The sequence below is a fragment of the Vigna angularis genome, chromosome 1 (assembly GCF_016808095.1).
Source record: "Vigna angularis cultivar LongXiaoDou No.4 chromosome 1, ASM1680809v1, whole genome shotgun sequence".
Classification (NCBI taxonomy): Eukaryota; Viridiplantae; Streptophyta; class Magnoliopsida; order Fabales; family Fabaceae; genus Vigna; species Vigna angularis.
The window spans coordinates 54,701,276-54,724,011 of record NC_068970.1 but is presented as its reverse complement, the minus strand read 5'-3'; the positions used below and the strand labels follow the sequence as shown (position 1 = coordinate 54,724,011).

Sequence of the window (22,736 nt, the reverse complement as noted above, 5' to 3'; positions counted from 1 at the left end):
CGACCTTACAGGATCTATGTTATACCCTAATTCCGACACCATCTATCTATACTACCTTTACTTCTGTGCCACGGCCAACTAATGCACTAATTTGATTTCATTCAACTTTAGCATGAATTTCATTTTTACGCAATCTAGATTAACAATAGGTTGTATCACTTATGAATCTTTCTTCACTTACACGTGTCATGTCTACGCCCCCCTCGAAGGTCTGTTTTATTGAGATTACAGATTACTCTGCCCTTTCTGATGTGTGGCATCTCTAAATTGGTACGCCCTCGTGTTTTCTGCCGAAACATAAATCGTTCAGAAGTACTGAGCAAAAGTTGCCATAATCTTGTATTTCGGGCAAAACTGTTACTGATTTTACACTAGAAGCCGTGTAAAAGAAAATGAAATGAATCAATAATTATACCTTCTTGCATGTGTTTGAATTCTACATGATTTTTCATTTTTTATTTCCTTATGTTGATACACTGCGTTGTGAATCGTAAAATGTGTTGTTTAAACATGACACATGTACAAGTGAGACGATTGATTATATCCAGGAAAAAGGGTGTACTTCTGTTTTGAGCATATACAGGTCTTATTTTCTGTAATATAGAAAAGTCAAACACTATGTTTGACCTCTACCCAAATCTTTGCCACCACTAATTGGTTCAAGTTTCCTCCTGTAAGGCCACTTCAGAATACGATCCCATTGCATGTACCTGTGTACTTAATCTTCGTTTGTGTTTGTATTAGGTCCCTTTCTGACCTAGCGACCCTGTCCTTCCCCTTAGTTTCTAAACTAGCAGAATCGTGGGACATCCAAGGTATCACCAGAATGTTTGCCTGCACATCAGTGTAAGATCAAAACTTGTACATCTTGTAAGCCTAATGTTATTATGTTTCGTTTAGTATGAAAAATCAACTGCTTGAGTTAAACGTCAATTAAAACAACATAGTAACACGGCACATGCAATATACACAAGCACTGCAGCACTTGATCCGTTTTATTGCCAGAATGTTCTCAAACATTAAGATCTTCCGTGAAACAACCGTTTAGCAACCTTAATTAATTATTGATGCTTACAACTATAGTCGCAAAAGCATTTTCCTACGAACAACTAACAAAATAATCACCGATACCTAGCATAATAAGCCTAGCCCGAAATGCGTTAGGCTTGTCTACAAACTCAATATGTTTCCGCATTGAACTTCCTGAACCCACCTTCCGACCATCTAAATCTTTTGCAAACGAATATTTTCCATCAAGTCACGGCCACTTAGAAATAAAGAACTTAAGAACGGTTTCGTATAGGGTTTAAAATTAGACATGGATAATAAAACACGTCACAAATCCTTCACCAGCAGTATCTTATTATTGGCATTTACAGATTCATTGATTGCGACCTCATCCGGAATCTATTTCTCAGTTCTCACACAAAGATACATCGTCTTGAAACTCGCCAACACCGTATCTCAATAACTAGATTTTCACTAAAACACAATTGTTGCCCCATTGTCAAAATGTTATTCCATGCAAATTGGAAAACATTAAAAAGACATTAACAGTGGTAGCATTAGGTGTAGCTTAGGTTTGATGTTTTGTGCAGATGTAATATCTAATCAGCACAAGACCGTCCATAAGCACAGCATTTAATCATAAACATCAAAAAGAGACAAAGAATTCACCAACAAATAATATCTTACATAGGTAAGCAAAAAGAATAATTCAAGAATGTCTATCATCCTGCACAAAATCCTCAAGACATGGAAACCAAGAGAATCTGAAATATAAAGAGAATGACATTCGCTTTGGCACATGCTTTGAATTCACAGGCTGTAGTGGAGCCTTGCAAATCTTCGAAATGTGCATTACCTTAATAGGACTAAGTTAAAATAAGTTACACCATTGATATACAAATTAAATCAGCATGCTGTAAACTAATTTTTCATTCACTAATTAGTGTAATTTACTAAGACAAGCAAATAATCAACACGTTACCAATAAATAATTTAATTGTACATCATATTACTGACTCAAAGAACAAATTAAAAACAGTATCCAAATCCGATATCACATGTATCAATACAAATCACTGAGAGAAAGTGACTATTCATCCTCCTGGCTGCGTAATCTGGCGGTTTTATTTGTCACGACAACATCAAGCTGCGCAGCTCTCTCAACTATTTCTTTCCTCTTCCTTGTTGATACATTGTGTGCAATCTCCGCACAATAAGTCCTGAAAATTAAAAGAATACGTAGCAAGACATTAAACGAAAAGCACCAAAACCGATCGATAAGGAAATCATAAAAAACCTAGAAGTTCAAAATAGCTATTCGTATGAAGTACTACACCTGTTGTGCATCATGAGCAATTCCAAGTCCTTCACGTTGCTAACAACAAATTTTTTGAAACCGTTAGGCAGATAGTGACGAGTCCTCTTGTCTGACCCATAACCAATGTTTGGCATCAAAACACATCCTTTGAATTTTCTCCTAACACGAGAATCAATACCCTTCGGTCTACGCCAGCTAGGCTGATAGAAAATATATTATGAACGGAAAATCGTCATTACAAAATATAAAAAACGAAAATTATCAAACATTACACACCACAAGAGCAAAACAAATTAACGTCCGGTTAATACGTCCATTCAAAAAATATTGCTTTTGCAATCTCAGCCGAAAGATGGTGATATTGATAGTAATAATCACAGACAATCAGCAATTTACGAAAATGTCATCATCGATTGCAATTCAGAATACTCTAGAGTAAATTATTAATTAGATACTCAATAGGTTCTTGCATGAAGCGCACAGTAAAAATTGGTTACTAACTACAGACACATCAGTAGGGGTTTATAAAATCGGTTTTAACGTACTCAAAATGTAAACAGGAAAATAGTAACAGAAAGCCTATTAAAAGAAGCCAACTGTGTCGCAAGGCCTGTAAAAATTCTATATACGCCCTGCAAACGAAATGTCCAGCTACAAAGAGACAAAGTCAAAATTCTGGACATCAGATACCATGGGCAATAAAAAAAATTGTTTAAAAAACTAAAAAAATTAATAAATAACAACTGAAAATTGTAAGAGATCAGATGGTAGTGCATGTTTTTAATCATCACTTTAACTGCAGAAATGATGGATAAACATCATCATATCTCTTTGTATTTCACGAGAAAAAAAGCGAATACTTTCATGAGAAAAATAAATTGGACAGTTAACACTTTTGCCCAGAAAATAAACAGCAAGGATGAACAACGACAAAATGCTGGGACAATTCAGGTGATAAAACTACAAAATCAAAATAAAGAAGCAAAATGATATATATCTAGTGTGCCATTTAATTAGGAGATCAGACAAGTAATATTTCACCAGGGTGCGCCATAGGAGCACGTAAGACTGGGTGTCAACAAGTTATCATCAAATCTCATGCTTACAAATAAAAAAACCAGGATAGAAGCTGTCGATCACAGGTAATCAAACAATCATTATTGAAACCTAAACTAAAAATATCAGATCCAACTACGAAACACAGACTATAATTCATAAATATGGGATCAGATAGTCGATCTCTCACCACTCATAAAAGTATATGGTAAGACTGGGTGTCAAAAGGCATCCTCATATCCCATTGGTTATTAAAATAAAACATCATAGAGAATGGCAACAATATATCAGTACAACCAAAAACAAAAAATAGGAAAACTAAAAATAATTTAAACCAAGAAAAACAAAAATTAACGGTACTAACCACGTAGAAGGATCAGATATAAAGTCAATCACCATCTTACACCTTGTGGTGCAAATTAAGACTGGGGCGACAAAATACTATCATCATATCCTTTACAAATAACACACCAATTCGATTCAAATCACGGTGTGATATCAAAATAACCACTTCGCAGAAAAAACAGAGTGTTGGAAAGAAAGAATGTATACCTTGACGGAAATCTTGCGGTCACTCTGAGACCTCTTGAACCTCTTCACTCTCTTCTTCACGATCTTCTTCGAGATTAGAGGCACGGCCATTTTCTCTGAACTGGCTTTGGTTGCGGTTTAGTTAGGAGATAGAGTTCGTATATATAAGCGCTTCAGCGTTTTAGGGTTTTGAAGTCATAACAGAATGCCTCTATTCTAGGGCTTTTTTGGATTCAGGTAAGTGTGAATGGGATTGGGCTAAACAATGACCCAACCAACAATAAAAGCTTGTTATTTTCACTCCCAGAATTTCTATTAACACCTCCTCTGTTTTGAAATTTGAGATCTTAAGTGATTGTAGAAAGTGTAGTAGTAGTTCTCACATTAATTACTTATGGTGGGAGTCAAATGTTCTTTCTTAGTTTATAAGTTGTTGCTGAATAAATTAATGATGGAGTTTTTTATATACATTTTACTAGTTTCAATACAAATATATATATATATATATATATATATATATATAATCTGTTTATCTTTATGAAATTTGCTATAATTTGTAAAAATATATTAATTTATTATTTGTGCTTCAATATTTTAGAGTTATTAACTAGAAATTTAATATATTAAAAAAGAATACATTTATCTTATAAAAAAATACATTTTTTTTAAATAATCCCGGCCACAAACAATATTACATTAACAGCAAGTTCCACAGTATGAAATGATATTAACATATGATAAAATAATATTATTATCAATAAACATCAAAACTAAGGAAAGTGTTTTAGCTGAATAAAATTTTCAATTTATTAAAGAAAAGGGAGAAAAGGGAGTCTGATAACATATCTCCTGACCAAATAAATATAGATTTATTGAAAAGTAGTCTTAAATCCCTCTATACGTATGCGCGTTCTATTTTTGTTTTGTTTTTTTAATTTGTATTAACAAAATTAATATATTTAATATATTTATTATATTTAAATATGAATTTATTTATATAGTTATATTTAATTATTATTATTATAATTACTTATAGCTATGAATTTAGTATTTAACTAAAAGGTTTGATAATATAAAAATAAATAATTAATTATAAATATATTTTTTATAACAAGTTAATAAAAATAAATAATATTATCTTAATATTAATTGTATTATGTTAAAGTAATGAATTATAAAAATGTCAATTAATAATATTAATAATAGTAATGATAGATTATACTAATAATAATAATAATAATATTAATAATAATAATAATAACAAGATTAAAAGATAATATTTATATATGAATTTGTTTGTTTTAAATTATAAAATCAAAATAATAATTATTAGTAATGCATACATAGACCCTCATTGAGTATTAGATGTGGTAGTGTTTTAAATAATGATATTTCATTATTTTAATTTAAAAATATCAAAAGTATAAATATAATTTTTTATTAAAGAGTTTCATTATCTAAAAAGTTTTATCTTTCTAAAACTCCTTTCTTTAAAATTTTTCTGTCTTCTCTCTATAAATTTTAACTCCCTATCCATCTATCTGAAGATTAGAGATTGCTTGAGGGATCCTTAAAGCGATATCTTCAGTACTAGCCAGTCAATTTAAGTTAAAGAGTAAGTTGATTTCTAACCTATCTTTAAATCAGGTGGTTTGCATCTGGTTGATTTCTTTGTTAATTTAAGCTATGAGTCTTCTCTAAGACTCTATGTTGATCAGTGGTACTAAGAGTATGTCCTGATCAAGTTGTTATGGTTTGTAGGAGCGAATAGAGATTTGGAAGTTGTGGGAGAGATTTTAGAGCTAATAGTACCTATCGAACGTCAAACATGTAAAGGAGGTTAGTATTATTAATTTTAACTAGTAGACAAGTCTAAAATGATGGTTGCATTATGGTATGGTAGTTGATTTGTGGAATTTAATTGAATTGTGAAATTTGATATGTTGAGTTGCTTATAAAAGTGGTATGTTGAACTACAATTCATTAATGTTTGTGTGTGGTTGGTTTTATGATGATTGGAATTGATTTTTAATGACTTTGAGAATGTTTGACTAGTTATTCTAAGTTGGTAAATCTTTGTAGAAGCTTAATGTGATAATAATAAGATAGAAAAATGATGATTTTTTTTGTCTAAAAAGGATGTTTTTATAAGTCAAATTCTAAAGAAATGGTTTTGGGGGAAATAGGAAACTTTGAGTACTCTTTTGGGGTCAATTAGGACTCGGTTGACCTCTTACTTTGAAAAAATCTGATTTGAAATGTGAAAAATCTAGTATATGGGTTTTTAAAATGATGAATTGATTTGGTACACCTGATTCCTAAGCAAAAGAGCAAAATGGTATTCAATTATGGTCATAAACAAGTTTTTTGATCAATTTTATTGTTAAAGATGTCGCTTTGGTCAATTGAATGAGTCTTAGGTACCCCAAAATCAGAAATTTTAGGTTGTAAAAAAGTTATAGAAATAATCGATTATCCTGCTTGATAATCGATTATTTCAATCATTATTTTAATCATATTTGTGAAGCATGAAAAATCTATAATGTGAAGTAGTTTACTATAATTTCAACTTCAAAATCCAACAACGTAAAAGCATAAAATCATATGACAGAAAAATGTACATACATCAACCTTGAAGCCACACACTTAGCATTCGGTGAAGTTGGGTAAGTCCCTAGTTTTTTTGGTGTTGGAATGAAGTATGAGAGATTTTCAGATAACTTTGGTTGCATCCATGTTCTTTCTTCGATTCAAGGAGATAGGAAAAAAACGTATAGAGATTTCATATTTCAATTCTTTCTTCTTCAAATTTCATATTGTAATTCCATAGAAGAATTAAAAAAACGTGAAAAAACATAGAAAAAATAAATAGAATCGTTAGAAAAACATGGGTAAAACACATACACATATCAATCGAAAACTAAAAATCATACTCCTTTACTGATAAGAAATCTTATTCTAGAGTTGTAATAGAGACCTAGAATGAAAATGACGAATATGGAAAATGCAAACATCACTAAATGAAAAAATAAAATTGAAACGCAACCTGTTACATTCCATTTTAAGCGCTTCAATCACTGTCAACAATCTAAAGTGTCGATGCTTATGAGAAGAAGAGAATCCAAAAAGAAAAGTATGACAAAACAGGTGTTGAGAGTTTTCTAAAGTTAGAAGGCATGAATAATTTCGAAACGAGGGTTTCTCTCTACACCTCCAAACGTTTCTTCCCACGTCTCTAACTCCCTAAAATGCCCCTCAATAAGCAGTAATTACTTCTTACCGAATTTGAACTTCCAACCACCACTTCATTCAATGTTATCCCCTTCTTCCTCTTTATATCCTCCACACTCCTAATTTATTCATTATCATTCATTCAGTTTTCTTTCTCGCTGTGGTGGTCCATTAAGTGGGGTGTTTGTGGTTGGTGATATTGGTGTTGGCGTGTGTGGTTCGTTTTGTCGGGGATAGGTGGTCTTAATGTTGGTACATTTGTCTTTGTGGAAGCTTTCACTACCTTCGAAAGCTTTTTTTGGGTGAAAAACAGGTGCATGAAACCTATACTCTAATTCACAGGCTTCAACGCATTTCAAAATTCGTTGAAGGTCTTGACGAATTTCGTAATCTGCTTAAGGCTACAATTGATTTCGAAATTCATTCAAGTTTGAACAAATTTCAAATTTTGTTGAAAGATATTTTTGTTATTATTTTTTAATTTTTTAAATTTCAAATTTATAATAAATGTTTTATTTATTTGATTTTATTATTAAATTTTTATATGCATTTTTTAAATTTTTTTAAAAGTTTTATTATTTTAAATGCATGAATAATTTGTTAGGTACTTTTTAATTATTTTATTTTGAAGTGTTATTATTTAAAATTTATTATAAAAAATTGGATGTTTTATAATGATGTTGTAGATTATTATGAATCATGTTAGATATTGAGACGTGAATAATATGTTATAGGTGATTATATTATAAAATGGAATAATATCCTTACGGTATGGATTCTCAAGTAAATTTTAGCCTCATATAAGATTTTTCCTCTCATATCATAAATGAAGTAGTGAAGGGAGATTTGATAAATAATTTTCCTCTCGTGATGACTTAATTTAATGGGTGAGAGGGATGACACATCATCTATAGTTTGTTGTGGTAGCTATAAGATCGGAAAAAGCTACCACTGAACCCAAAATGAAGACGTTTGTCTTGCTAGGATGTGAAAGAGATGAAAAGTATAGGAAATACAAACCCGTTGTCCAACCCAATATATATGGCACCTGAAAATGTGAGTGTTCCCTTAAGTTAATGGGCAAGCCATCTTCTAATGGCGACAAGTGGATATTGAAAGGCATTTGTGGATATCACAACCACGATTTAGCAAAAGATTTAGTGGGTCACCCTTTTGTTGGGAGGTTAAATCTCAATGAACAATCATTACTTGTTGATATGACTAAGACTCAAGTAACGCTTACAAATATTTTATTGACTCTTGAAGAAAATAATGATCGTAATATCACAACAATCAAAAAAATCTAAAATGTAAGGTATATATACAAACAATCATTAAGAGAGTCGATAACTGAACTATAGTAGTTGATGATGTTAGATCGTGATAACTACGTTCATTAGAGTAGGTGCGTCAATGAATCTGAGATTGTAAGTGATCTCTTTTGGATACATTATGATGCAGTCATATTGTTGAACACATTTAATATTGTTTTTTTGATGGATTTAACGTACAAAACAAATAAATATCGACTTCCCTTGCTTAAGATTGTTGGTGTGACGTCAATAAGATTGACCTTTTCAGCAACATTTGCATTTTTAACAAGTAAACAACTAAATAATTTCACTTGGGCTTTGGAAAGAATGGAAGGTTTATTTCTAACATCCGAGGGTGATCCACAAGTCATTGTCAGTGACAGAGAGTTGACTTTAATGAATACCATTAACAATGTATTTCCTAAGTCATATAAATTGTTATGTCGTTTCCATATTCTGAAAAATGTTAAAGCCAAGTGCAAAAGGTTGGTTAATTTTGTTGAGGTGTGAGATTTGGTCATGGAAGCATGGAAAAATGTCATGGATTATGAAGATCACACCATGTTTGGTAACTATGTGAATCACCTTCAGTATGTTTGTAGTTCATGGCCTTTATTCTTTGAATATGTAAATCATGCTTGGATTATTACATACAATACATACTTTGTAAAGGACTGGACAAAAAAAGTAATGTATTTAGGGAACAAAACAACAAACAAATATGTTTTAATGTTATTTTACTTGTTTTTGTTAAATATTTTATGATACTATTGATTAATTTCTGTCAGAGTTGAGTCTGTTCATTAGAGCCTGATTTTTTTTAAAGTAGTATTTGTTGGGATGTTATTCATAACGTCATTATCCTCCAACATAATAAGACTATGGCGTCCTTCAAAAAAAGTCTCAGTCTTATGAGTGAAGCTTATAAAGGAATGAGATATAAAAGACTTGTTGGACGTGTATGTAGATACATTTTGAGACTCATTGCTGGGAAATTAGAACGAGTACAACATATAAGACTAAATAGTGAAAGTTGTGGATGTATATTGAGACAAGCATATAATTTTCCCTATACTTGTGAATTAGCATGCTATGACACTAAGGTGATTCCTTTAGCTAAAATTCATATAATATGAACCAGATTGAGATTTCCAAATAATGTATCAAATGAATCTCAATAGAGTTGTCCATTGAATGTGAACTTGATATGGTTTAGGAACGATTCAAAGAGGTTAACACTGGAGGTAAAGTCATCATCACACAAAAGTTACTTTAAATTACTTATCCTACAATGACATTTATGGTACTTCCATTACATGAAGACAAAGGATGCACAAAAAGTAAACTTCAACGAACAAAAAGGTCTACAAAGCAATGAACTATCATATTTTGAGCATATAGATGCCTTGCACCTAACAATTGAATCTTCACCTGGGAAAAAACAATTGCAATCAAAGCCAAAACTTGTGCAAAGAAGGAGAGTACCCATGATAGAGCAGTTTCATCCTATTTGTCACCTAAACATTGTCAATGTTGTTGATGTCGTGGCTGGTGGTGGTCATTGTGGGGGTAGAAGCATTGTTGTGTCATTGGGATTGAGGGAAGAATCATGGCCCCTTGTCCAACACTAGTGGGAAGTTATGACTAACTTCAAGAACTGACGAAGTCTTTGCTAGTCAAGTCACAATCACATTCTTATATTGAAGAAGTATTTATTATTTGTTTTCTTCTTATTTCATAACAATTTCTTTCATTTCTTACAAGTTAATGCGAACAAGTGGATGACTATACTAGACATTGGCTATGCAATTGCTAATCGATATAATGTAATCTCAGTCTATTTGTGTATGGTCAGAATTATAATATCTTCCCACTACATAGCATACCGCGTTCTGATATAAGACAATATCGATTAATTTGTATAGGACATGTTCATGGATTTCATTTGTGCAGGTAATGCTATTATTTTTTTGCTTTCATTTAAAAATTACTTGTCCTTTCATTTAATAATATAGGTTCACCTACAAGAAGGTTGATTGATATCATATTCTCAATCCATTGTTATCTTGAGGTGTGGACATGGTCATCTTTTTATACAAGTAGGGATGCAAACATTTGCATAGTTTATGGACATTACTACCTCTTATATTGACTTAGTTGAACCATGATCTTTATGTAATGTGAAGAAATATATAAATAAACATTGAATAGTGTTGTTAATTAACTACAAAGCGTTATACTCTCATGCATATAAATCTCTCATCCTCTCCATCATCAAAAGAAATACATACAAATGAATAAGTATGTAAATATGAACTAAAATGTTAAATTATGTTCATAAAATGTTCCTTAAATCAAAATATTACAATAAAAGTAGTAATAGTAGAAGATAATCAAAATGAATACATAGTAAAAGAATATGTTATCCGAATGAACATGATCGTCTGCCACATACATTCCAACAACCTCTACTACTTGGTGAATGTTCTTCAACCGACACACGAGCTATTTACAGGGTCTCGTTGGTATGATCACATGTTATAATCATCTCGCCCACATCACGACAAGAGATCATCGTCTCTAAGATTATGGCAATGCACCTGAAAGAACCCTGCATTAATAGTTACACAAAAAATAATAAACATTCATAAATTAACTTTATAAAATAAACAATGTAGGATAACATACCAATAAACCATAATTTATGGGAGATCTACGACCAACGAGCACGTCATATGGAATATGTCATCAAAGTCTATGAGTAAGACTAGGTCAGTCCTGATCGATAGTAGGAATAACATATGGATGAGATACCCTTTTGAACCCACTAGTACAAAAACACTGTATAACGTCGGTGTTTTTCGGCCTTTCACGTCGAATTCGAGGTTGACGTCATATCAAGAAATGTTAAATTGACGTCGAACATAGAACAATTCGACGTCAAACAAATTAACGTCGAATTTTGACATTATTCGACGTTAATCAATTATTTTTTGTTTTTTTTTAATTAATTGTGATCTTTTTTTACAACTCTACAAGACCTAAAATGTAGAAAAAACAACAAATTTTAGTTTTTGGTATTTTATACAGCATGAACGAACTATGAACGTCTAATGTAGTATCAACAACAATTAACAATACCAAACAACAAACAAGGTCAATCAAACAACAACAAACAAGTTCAACAAAAAAACAACAACAAACATGTTCAATAAATAAGTTCTTCAAAACGAAAACAAAAACTAACCTTCAAAAGATGGGTTCGTCGGAATGAGAGAGAAAGCAAAATGCGCCTATGAAGGACAAAAACACGAAAATAATCGGTCAAAACAAAAGAAAATCATACTTAAAGTAGTTAATTAACATGCATTTGTAACATAGGAAAGAAAGATTACATGTGATGGTCGTCAAACTTCGTTATTGAAAAGTTTGAGCAAAGAAGAGGGTATTGCGCATTAAGATAAAGTGAATAAATTTTCAATCTCCCGCTCAAATTTTTATTGAATTCACTAACCTTTTAACGTCTAACGTTGGGACATTCGACGTTTTATATACTTTTGATGTCTAATTTTAGGGAATTCGACGTCATACGAAAATACATTTTCACCTTCGCGCCAAGCATTTTCGCAAAATTTACACAATATAACAAATTGATGTCGAATTACAATTCTAAATGACGTCTAATAATTGCATTTATTTACAAAAATGTCACCGGTCATTTTTAACGTTGGTTATTCAGTGGTTGAATGTTGAACGCGTGACGTTATACGTTGTTTTTGCACTAGTGACCAATGTAGGTATCAGAATGAGATGGAGATAAATTTGGTCTTCATGCCTTATAACATGGTCTACATAGTGCAACCACACAATATCAATGCTGAGTATGTTCGCCTCTACAACAACATGTGACAATCGTGGGATGATTTGCTAAAATCCAATCAATCTCAAAACACGCTCAGACAATTGTCGGTGAAATATCTCACCAATCTTAATCCATCTAGAAAACATACATATACCCAGAATTATAAAATTATAAGATTATGAAATTATATATTAAAATAAAATTATAAAATTATGAGTTATAATATTATAAAATCATAAAATTATAAAATTAAATATGACAAATGAAGAAGATAAGGTATCAAAATAATATAACTCAATTTATACAGATTTCTCAAAATAATTCATTTTTACTCGATTTAGTTTTTTGTGAGTTAAAAATTTCTTGCCGTTTGATCTAAGTTGGTGAGTGAATTTACTAAAAAGTGTTTTATTTTACTGATTTATTTTATATATTTATTGATATACAATTAAAGTGAATTGACCTTCTCTTTTCCTACAGTAATATAGTCAAACTCTTCACATATTTTATCCAACGTTAATATAGAAATAATGGTTAAAAATTAAACTAAACTAGTAAATGGTCATTCTTTCGTGAATTATAAATTTATTTACCTTCAATTTTATTCGAACTCGTTTAATATACATATTTGACATATTTAGATAACATAACATTTTTTTTTTATCAAAGTAATATAATTTAGTAAAACATAGATTATAAAAATTTAAGAGATTAAAGTTTTAAAATTTATAATATAAAAATATTTTTAAGATCTTTGTTTACTTTTCATAAAATTCTACTGTCTTTTAGCTGATTAAAAATAAATATTTTGTTAGTTATTCTTGTCTGCATCGTAACACTTTTTATTTCAAAATTATTTGAACCTTTTATTAAATTTATGTTCAATAAAATAATTAAGCCCAAATATTATTTGATGGATAAATGGAAGAATAAGAGTCATACTATATATGGAAAGAAAAATATTTTGTCAAAAGAAAGAAAAAGAAGAAAAGAAGTAGAGAACATTAATGAATAGCATGGTCACGGGTTTTGTCCTGTTGCAAAAACTAATACCTCTTTTGGATTCATCTAAAGAAAATCAAATCATTAACTTTTAAAATGTAAAAATTAAAATTGTATAATATATAAACTGGAAAATGTACTTTAAAAAATATTTTTCCTATCTCAATATTTTTCAGAGGATTCTTTATATTTTAATTTTAAGTGTCATTATGATAAAATAATATTCAAATTATATTTGTATGTGTTTCACATTTTTCACAATACACACTTATGTTATAATTTTTCAAAATAAGATAATCCCCATACATTAATTTATTTTGATAAAATCGTGTTCTCATGTTTTACAAGTTTTTTGTTTTATAAAACCACATTAATATTTTAATTTTGGAGATTTCGAACTTATTTTTCTATAATATTGCTAAATTATATTTATGTACTCTTTTTTTAGAAAGAAAATACTTGTCACTTGTATTAAGGGAGGGTGTCACTCTACTAAATAAAATAAACAGTGTTAATTAATCTATTTTTATACAAATCAGAATTAATAACTTATTTTCAGGAGTTATTTCTTCCATAGAGTACATTAAAAAAAGTTTCTTAAATATGAATACATGTATGGATTTCTAATTAAATTTTACTATTTTACAAATCATGAAAATTAAAAATAAAGTTACATCATGATTCAAATTATTTATCATAGATAGAAACTACAATTTATAAAAATAAAATTACTTGTTTATTGTAAACTAAAGATTTATCCAAACCATGCACAAGATAAATATATAAGTGAAATAAGTATTATTTTTTAAAACTGAAAAAAGTTCAATACCATTTAAAAATATTTCAAAGGTTATTAATGTGGTTTTTTCGACTTTAATTTTGTATTGAATTTCTTACCAAATCTTGAATCTTCTTAGATTAACTATCAATTATATTGAACTTCTTTTCTTAGGCATACTTTCTTAAGAAAAATGTAATGGAACTAAATGCAATGAATAGATAAAAAGTTTAATTATCAATTTTACTTTATTCCATAGATAACACTTAAAATAGTAATTCTTAAGAAGAAATTATAGGTATCTTCATAAAACATTTGATAATTTGTGTACAATTTTAGATTTAGATTTCTTATTTATTGATATTAATTATTATTATTAGTCTTTGTGTTTTGTATAAATAAATAATAAAAAAGTATTTTGAAAATAATAATAATAATGAAAATTAATTTGATTCACATTTTATAACAGTAAATTAGTTTTATTAGTAGGTGTTATTATGTTAGAAATATGATATATCAAAGAGGGAAGAATCTTTTGATTAAAGGAGTGAAAAGAAGCTTTATAGTGAGTGCATTATTTATGAATAATTAATAAAGAAATTGGAAGGTGCATGTGCAGATTCATAAAAAAATGTGAAAAAAAAGGGTAAATGAAGAGAGAAGAAAAGAAGAGCATAGGGCAAAATGGAAGGCAATGATGTGGATGTAATGTTGTCTGGTAGTAATAACTCAGTGGGAGTGAGTGAGTGTTTCAACTCACACTGTTACCTCTTCCTTCTCTCTCTCACCCTTTCTTCCTCAATTCTTTCTCATTCCTTCTCCCAACACACCAAAAACTAGTTTGTTGAATGTATCACTGCACCTACACATTGCAACCCAAATCCCCCAGTTCAATTTTCTCATTGTTTCAGCTTCTGATACTTGGTACTGTGTTCAAAGCTGTTGCCTTTTTTCTGTTCTGTTTTGTTCTGTCCCACCTTTCAACTAGAGAAGAGTAGCTACCCAGCACCCACTTTACTGGGTTTCTAACAAAATCAGGTCCATACTCCGCATTTCTCTTGCTTTATTTGCAAACCCTTTTACCAGGGTTAGGTTATTTGGTACTAAAAGGGGAATCCCACGTCTCTCTCTCCATTTTTAGAAAAGTTTTTAAAAACGCAAACTTTTTTTTTTGGCTGAGAGTTGATGTGCACAATGTACCTATTTGGAAAACTTGTTCTTACTAGATTTGATTTTGTGTCAGTTTTTGTGCTAGAGTGCATGTGGGAGTGTACATTGATTATTGTTGGTTGTTCCTACACTTGGTCTTTGCATATTTTAGTTTCCTGTTTGTGTTTTGTTGGTTTTTAATTGTTCAAAATGTGATTTCGTGTTTTTTTTTGGGTTAAGTTTGATAGCTAAGGCTTTGCTGGGCAGCAACATTGGGCTGAGCTTGGTGCTGAGGTTGTGCTGGATGTGATGACGCTTGAAACATGGCTTGCGAGTGTTTTGTTGCTAACTATTGCTATGCTTACCACCAAATCAGGTAGGTAATTTATACCTTTTCATTGTCTATCAGATTCTTCCTGCAAAGTCATTATTTCATCAAGCTGACTACAGAGTTGCCTGATTCTCCTATGCTTGAATTTGCATTTGTTATTTATTAGCTAAAATTGATTAGGTGTTTCCTGTATTGGTGGATTGAGATTGTGTTGTAATTTGATAGTCACGAGCAAGGATTTTACAGTAAAAAATACTGTTTCTTGTACGTTGGTAATGCTGTTTATTTTAATACATGTGCTATAGTTGCCACAAGGGGAAGTGATTAGGTTTGTGTGTGTACGGTTTTGACTGTATTATCTTTTTCAGTTTAAGCTAGATCTAATTTTTTAACTTGCAGGTGCATACGTGGGGGTAAACATTGGTACTGATGTTTCTGATTTGCCATCTGCTTCGAATATAGTTGACATTCTACGGGGTAATCAAATTACTCATGTGCGTTTGTATGATGCTAATGTGCACTTACTACAAGCACTTTCAAACACAAGTATTGAAGTAATTGTTGGTGTCACCAATGAGGATGTACTGAGGATTGGAGAGTCTCCATCAGCAGCTGCAGCCTGGATTAATAAAAATGTTGTTGCTTATGTCCCTTCCACCAATATCACAGCAATAGCAGTTGGCAGTGAGGTTCTTTCCACAATCCCAAATGTCGCCCCTGTTCTGGTTCCTGCCATGAATTCTCTTCACAAAGCCCTGGTTGCTGCAAACCTAAACTTCCAGGTCAAAGTTTCAACTCCCCAATCTATGGATATTATCCCTAAGCCTTTTCCTCCTTCTGCTGCCAACTTTAACTCTTCATGGAACAGTACTATGTATCAACTACTTCAGTTTTTGAAGAACACCAATTCCTCCTACATGTTAAATGCCTACCCTTATTATGGTTATACTAAAGGAGATGGTATTTTCCCTATTGAATATGCTCTCTTCCGTCCTCTCCCTTCAGTGAAGCAAATTGTTGACCCGAACACTCTGTTTCATTATAACAGTATGTTTGATGCTATGGTGGATGCTACCTACTACTCTATAGAAGCCTTAAATTTCAAGAATATACCCATTATTGTCACAGAGACTGGCTGGCCATCATTTGGCGGAGCCAATGAACCTGATGCTACTGAAGAAAATGCTGAACTCTACATTAATAACATGATTCAGCGGGTCATGAATGATTCAGGTCCTCCTAGTCAGCCAAACATAGCCATCAATACATACATATATGAATTGTTTAATGAAGACAAGGTGAATGGGCCTGTGTCAGAGAAAAATTGGGGCATCTTTTATACCAATGGGAGTACTGTTTTTCCTTTGAGTTTTGGTGCTTCTGACCAGATTACTGCTGGAAATTCTTCAGGAGTTTTTTGTGTGGCTAAAGACGGTGCAGACACTGATAAGCTGCAAGCTGGCCTGAGCTGGGCTTGTGGACAAGGAGGAGCTAATTGTGCTGCAATTCAACAGGGGCAGCCATGCTATCTCCCCAATAATGTGAAAAGTCATGCATCTTATGCTTACAATGATTATTATCAGAAAAAGCATAGTAGTGGTGGAACTTGCGACTTTGACGGTACCGCTACAATTACTTCCAAGTATCCTAGTAAGTTGATATGATTTCTTGTTTCTGTTTTAACTCATATTCTGCTATTGTTCTTCTGTAACACAACCATTTTGTTTCCAAATTGTGCACTAACAGTTGTAGGAAACTGAGAGCTTCATTGGTCACTGTATCATATCTATTTGATTGACCAATGGGCCAAGAAAACAATTATAACTATAGCTTCTCAATGTATAGGCACATATGCCTACATGCTTTCCAAATTACACCATTACACATCTATTGCTTCCCGAAGATTGAAGTTGAATAAATACTTCCAATTCCCCCTGCAAAACATTATGGGATAATAAATTATGGATTCTAAAGTCTTTGGTTGGTGACCTTGTCTCTACTTGTCATATTATTATTATCATTAGATAAATTTAGCAAGAAGTCTTTGAATAATTGTAAGAGTGGTGTAAAGTTGTAGGTTTGTACAGTTCAAATTGAATTTAATTACCATCATTGGCATCACCTTAAAAGATAGATCCATTACTCTGTTGAATATTAGAATAAATAATGTATCCCTTCTTTGATCGTAGTGTAATACAACATCTCGTGGTTTCAGTTTCATTGCTTAATAGTAGTTACTGAATTAGAGCGACAGTGTCAATAAGCTGCACTTCAGTTGTCTAATAACTTGTTATGTAGGCCTAGGTAATTACTATTGACTGGCTGCATATCTTTGTGAGTGTTGTCATATCTTTGTGTTGAGGAATTGTAGGAAGTTACTTAACCAATTAATTCTGTGTACTTTGTTTCAGGTTCTTCATCCTGTATATTTACTGGAAGGTATAGAATCTCAATCTTTATACATCCTTCATTCATTAGACTTAAGCTCTATCGGTGAAATTTTTTCTGTAAACACTTTTAATAGAGAAAAAGAACAAGAAAAAATGATTTTTTTATTAACATAAGTTACTTTATCTACTGGAGTAGCTATAAGAAATAATAAACTACACAAATTAACTCATGTATAATTGAATTTAATTTTTCCTTTATTTTTCTTTCCTAGAACTATTTATGTAAAAAAGTTTTCAAACAAGAATCAATTGGTGCGTTTTGAATTTGTTATATGTTGATGGATTTTTTTTCATCAGTTCAAACTCGAGCACTGGTGGATTGAGTATACCTCCAACAGCACTAGGGCCATCAGGCCCCTTTGGTGGAAGTGTGAACCTGCAAGTGTGTAGCCTTAAGTATTTGATATCTGCAATTGCTGTATTTTTGGCTCTATGAATGCTCTTTTAATGGTTCGTGTAATGTGTTCATCATCGATTTTGTTTTTCTTTTGTCCATTTTATTCTTCAGATGTGTCCCATCTAGTGCATTTGGGATCATTGTAATTCATCACTCTTAAGATAGGTAGTTATTAAATCTAGTTTTTATTTTTATTTTATTTTTTTATTAATGTTTCTTCTAATTCATCACTAGAAACGAAATTCATCTCATCTATTACTCCATTTTCCTATGTTATAATGTTACTGTAATCTGAATAACCCGTCCATATTAACCCATATTTAACGGTAACCTAAATTATCTATGTTCAATTAACTAGATAAATTAAACTGTCATATTGGGTCTTAAAATGTTAAATTCAAATTATAACGTATCAGTCGGATTGATCCCAAATCCGACCCAATCCGGCCGTTGCTCAGACCTACCAGTATTTTCGACCTTTCTCGAACAAACAACTTTAAGCTAGTTCTTAAGTTACCTACCTACTCTATAATTTATTTTGACACATTTATGACCAAAAAAATAGGGACATCAAGGAAAGATTCCACGAAGTAGCAATGAAGGTAAAAAACGTAAACCTTGAGATGGTGTTACACCGCATGGTCATGATGTTTATGTTAGATCCATTCTTTGATAATGTTAAAAAAATAAATAATGTCAAATGTACAAGATTTAAGGCTTAAGGTTGCCAAATTCATGTAAGTTAAAGAGTTGAACTACTTTTGCAACCAAGTATGAATCAAGATGGACTAAGAGAAGGTCCAACTACAATCAACGTCGGCCAATGAAAAGCAGTAAAGTCAAACGGTCGTAATTTTAAATAACTTTAAGAATAGTCTGTAATCAGGTTTACCGGTAAGTTCTACTTATTAAGACTATGGACTGATTACGATCTTACTAATCACAAGCCCAAGTCAACACCTATAAATACAAGTCAAAGATAAAAAGGTAAGTGATTACATTTATTGCGAATTTGAGATTTTAATGTGATCTCGATCGATTAAATTACTGATTTGAGCATCAGAGTGCCTTTGATAATACCCGTCCGTAAGGTTTGGAGTTTGAACATCAAGAAAGTATAAGGGAGTTAACTAAAAAGTGTTTAAGATAACCTAAGCTGAAATTGAAAAAGTGTGAATGAATATTTTGTAGAGATCCTCGATCCTACAACCGAAATAATAATGAACAAATCATTTAAACATGGGTTCTTGACACCACTAATAAGATGAATTACCCTTACCCAAGCCAAACACATAATGGAAAAAAAATACATAAAGGAGATTATACAAACTATGTCAAGAATTGCTTAAGGTGACAACAACATAAAAACATAATACACTTTTGCATTGAAAAAGTTTCATCATCAACTCACCTCAACATCAACCTTTTACATTAAAAAAGTTTCATCATCAACTCACCTCAACATCAACCTTTCACTACCTAGGAAATAAACATTATTAATTCTTCCTCATCATTACACAAACAATGCAAGCTCTTTATTGTAATTGCACAATGCAAGCTCTTTATTGTAATTGCTTATCACTTCACAAAAGGAATCAAAACCTCTAGTAAAGAAAGTAGTCCAAAAATTATATAAATTTGTGTGAAAAACATAATATGTCAATGTGTAGTTTTTAAATGTCATAATAAACAATGAAATACGATTAATTAAGAAATTATTTTGAGGAGTTTTGCCATGAATTTGGTATGACATGCAATCAACTTGATGGAATACTCAAAATAATTAGGCAAGTAGAAACTACTAACAAAGTCATATTGTTTGGACTCAAGAAAACATATGTGCAACAAAAAAAAAGTAGGTTGAAAAGTTGTTAAAAAGCATTATGAGCATATGCATACACCTTACTATCGACGAAGTGAATGTTATGATTCTGATTGAGATTAACAAATTCATCACTCTATTGAGAGTCATTTAATTTAATAAACAATTTGAAAGAATGAACAATGGATGGATGTTGAACTAAATCTTGTTAAAGAACTACGAGACAAGACTAAAATTTAATAACAAACATGCAAAATAAGAACAAGGATATAATTCTAAACTTAAACTAATATCATCTTAGTAGAAAAATAGTAGAAAATCTGTGACAAAAAAAAAAGATGTAGAAGGACTCATTTTACAGTAATATCCACTCAAATTGAAAAGAACCATATTAAATTAGACTAAAGAATATAATTATAAAATAAAACACTTATATAATTATAAAATAAAACACTTATATAATGAAACAATACCAAGAATTAAAAAAAGTAAGTCATATATTTTTTCTACCATTTGATTTTGGTAGAATTCAATCAGGAGCATGGCCTAAAACTACTTTAAAGATAAAAAGAAATTTGTTTGCACTTGAGTTTTTCAACACTTACGAAAAATGTGTAATCCGTGAGTGCATTATCAAAATGTTGTATTACTTTGGTTTGTTTGCTTATCTAACTTTCATAAATAAGCTACCAAGGTGATACATAATGTAAGTAAGTTTTGCAAAACAATAGAATTTGTGTTTAAGAAAGCAAAATCGTGAGTTCTTGAATTTTTTATATATGTCCTCTCGGTATCAAATTGATATTAGAGCTGGTTAGATCCAACATTGGTTTCGTGAATCTGTGAGAGGGCTAGTAAGAAAATTTAAGTGTGTGCAAAATAAGAAATTTTTAACTATATCAAATTTATAGAGTCTAGAGAGAAATTGCCACAGATTACAATATTGTTTGGTCCAATCCCAAATTAGATGGGAAACTACATTACACTTATTCATTTAAAAGCTCACAATAGTTGGAGTTTTATTAAACTAGGCCTACGCCAAGGATCTGATAATACAACTCAAAAGAAGGACCAACTGGCGTTATCGCAAATTCATTAATTCACCAAGGTGTAAACTATTCAAGATTTGGCAAAATAACAAATGTCAAAACAAGCAAATAAGTAAAGCAACCTTTGAAATCCAAACTGTAATATATGAAAAAGATGAGATATCTTCACGGCCATTAAATTCTTGTGCAAGTTTATGAACCGGGCTTCGGCTTCTTCGAGAAACGTTCTGCCTTTCTTTTTTCCTCAACTTTTTTCTTCTCTTCTATTTCCTTCTCTTCTATTTCCTTCTCTTCTATTTCCTCTAGAATACTTAGACCAAACTTCAACAACTCTTTTCTCTTTTCCTCTTCTATTAACTTTTTTCCTTTTTCCTCCTCTATTAACTTTACACGAGACTCCAAAAAATCAACCAATCTATCAAGCCCTGGTTTCTTCTGCGGCTTCTTCGAATAGAAGCGGCATCCCATTTGTCTTAACATTTTTACTAAAAAAAAATGGTTAGACAAGCAAAACAGTATAAGGAAAAAAAACCAACAGAGCCTAAGTAATGAATCTTAAAGCAATGCTAAAGAAATGAAACAATGGTTAGAAACAGAATAAGAAGCTGGAATAAGAAGACGGAAATGAAAGAGAGCAAAGAAACCTACAACTAAAATTGAAAAGGAATGCATATTACAGAATAAGAAAACTTACAAAATTAAACAAAAACAAGAATAAGAAAAGTTACCGAAGAGCACTCGAATCGTCTGAACGCTAAAACCATGGTAAAACCCCTTTTTATAGGGTGGAAAACCGCGCTTCACTTCTCAACGGACACCAGATGTGCCCATGCAGCATCAACAGCGGTCTAAGCGGCCCAATGCTTTCAATCATTCCAATTTTTCATTCTAGCAGCAACAATGCCAAGTGGCCATCTTCTTTAATCTGGAGCCCAAGATCTCAGGGACCAATTTAATTGCTTCAGCAGCTTCCAAATAAGAATCAACCGCCAATTTACTCCAATGGCAACAGCGTTTCAGGGGCTTATTTTTCCTCCACCAGCAGCAGCCCATTTCAACGTTTTCAATTAATTTCCAATGTTGGCAGCATACTTAAACTCAGCCCAATTTACCTCTGCACAAAACAGCTCAAATGTAATCCAATCAGGAATTTTAATTCAATTATGCACAAGGTTTAATCAGCAATTAGAGATAAAAAAAACAATTCAGAAATTAAAGAAGATAAAAACCTATTTAAGCTAAAACAAAGAAAAGAATTTTTATTAAAATATTTTCCAAAAAATGCTAATTTCCTGTTTATTAACAAAGACTAAAAAAATATCCTAAAAGTCTGTTGATCGGTTTTTTTTCTCGCGCCTCCAATTTGCCACGTTTTTTTTCTTTTCTTTTCTGGTTTAGCCATGTTTAAATAAATTTTTAAAATAATATTTTCACGTTAT

The 22,736-nt window shown here is 31.3% G+C and overlaps 2 protein-coding genes and 4 non-coding genes across 6 annotated transcripts; 1 reads left to right on the top strand and 5 right to left on the bottom strand.

Annotated features, from left to right (window-relative positions):
• Window positions 1-1,903: 1,903 nt before the first annotated feature.
• Window positions 1,904-4,094, bottom strand: LOC108345180 (60S ribosomal protein L32-1). The gene is made up of 3 exons (XM_017583764.2): window positions 3,935-4,094; window positions 2,345-2,526; window positions 1,904-2,228 (listed from the first exon to the last, which is right to left on the bottom strand). Exons 1-3 carry the CDS (start codon window positions 4,022-4,024, stop codon window positions 2,099-2,101), a joined length of 402 nt encoding a protein of 133 aa, XP_017439253.1. The 5' UTR covers window positions 4,025-4,094; the 3' UTR covers window positions 1,904-2,098.
• LOC128195067 (small nucleolar RNA Z196/R39/R59 family) lies at window positions 2,661-2,744 on the bottom strand. Its single transcript, XR_008246641.1, has one exon. It is a non-coding gene; the product is annotated as a small nucleolar RNA Z196/R39/R59 family (small nucleolar RNA).
• Window positions 3,081-3,158, bottom strand: LOC128195066 (small nucleolar RNA Z195/SNORD33/SNORD32 family). The gene has a single exon (XR_008246640.1). It is a non-coding gene; the product is annotated as a small nucleolar RNA Z195/SNORD33/SNORD32 family (small nucleolar RNA).
• Window positions 3,345-3,423, bottom strand: LOC128195104 (small nucleolar RNA U31b). The gene has a single exon (XR_008246677.1). It is a non-coding gene; the product is annotated as a small nucleolar RNA U31b (small nucleolar RNA).
• On the bottom strand, window positions 3,756-3,837 carry LOC128195103 (small nucleolar RNA U31b). Its single transcript, XR_008246676.1, has one exon. It is a non-coding gene; the product is annotated as a small nucleolar RNA U31b (small nucleolar RNA).
• A 10,652-nt stretch (window positions 4,095-14,746) lies between the features above and the next one.
• On the top strand, window positions 14,747-18,625 carry LOC108328955 (glucan endo-1,3-beta-glucosidase 4). The gene is made up of 5 exons (XM_017562922.2): window positions 14,747-15,137; window positions 15,489-15,624; window positions 15,979-17,229; window positions 17,991-18,018; window positions 18,327-18,625. Exons 2-5 carry the CDS (start codon window positions 15,558-15,560, stop codon window positions 18,463-18,465), a joined length of 1,485 nt encoding a protein of 494 aa, XP_017418411.1. The 5' UTR covers window positions 14,747-15,137; window positions 15,489-15,557; the 3' UTR covers window positions 18,466-18,625.
• Window positions 18,626-22,736: the final 4,111 nt, after the last annotated feature.

What these genes read in the sequence shown, in the direction of transcription:
- LOC108345180 (XM_017583764.2), bottom strand. Translation starts at nt 4,024, where the DNA reads ATGGCCGTGCCTCTAATCTCGAAGAAGATCGTGAAGAAGAGAGTGAAG. An exon ending in ACCGCAAGATTTCCGTCAAG is followed by an intron (nt 2,527 to 3,934) that starts GTATACATTCTT and finishes ATTTTCTATCAG; the next exon opens with CCTAGCTGGCGTAGACCGAA. An exon ending in TTGCTCATGATGCACAACAG is followed by an intron (nt 2,229 to 2,344) that starts GTGTAGTACTTC and finishes TTTAATTTTCAG; the next exon opens with GACTTATTGTGCGGAGATTG.
- LOC108328955 (XM_017562922.2), top strand. Translation starts at nt 15,558, where the DNA reads ATGACGCTTGAAACATGGCTTGCGAGTGTTTTGTTGCTAACTATTGCT. An exon ending in AATTACTTCCAAGTATCCTA is followed by an intron (nt 17,230 to 17,990) that starts GTAAGTTGATAT and finishes ACTTTGTTTCAG; the next exon opens with GTTCTTCATCCTGTATATTT. An exon ending in TCCTGTATATTTACTGGAAG is followed by an intron (nt 18,019 to 18,326) that starts GTATAGAATCTC and finishes TTTTTTCATCAG; the next exon opens with TTCAAACTCGAGCACTGGTG.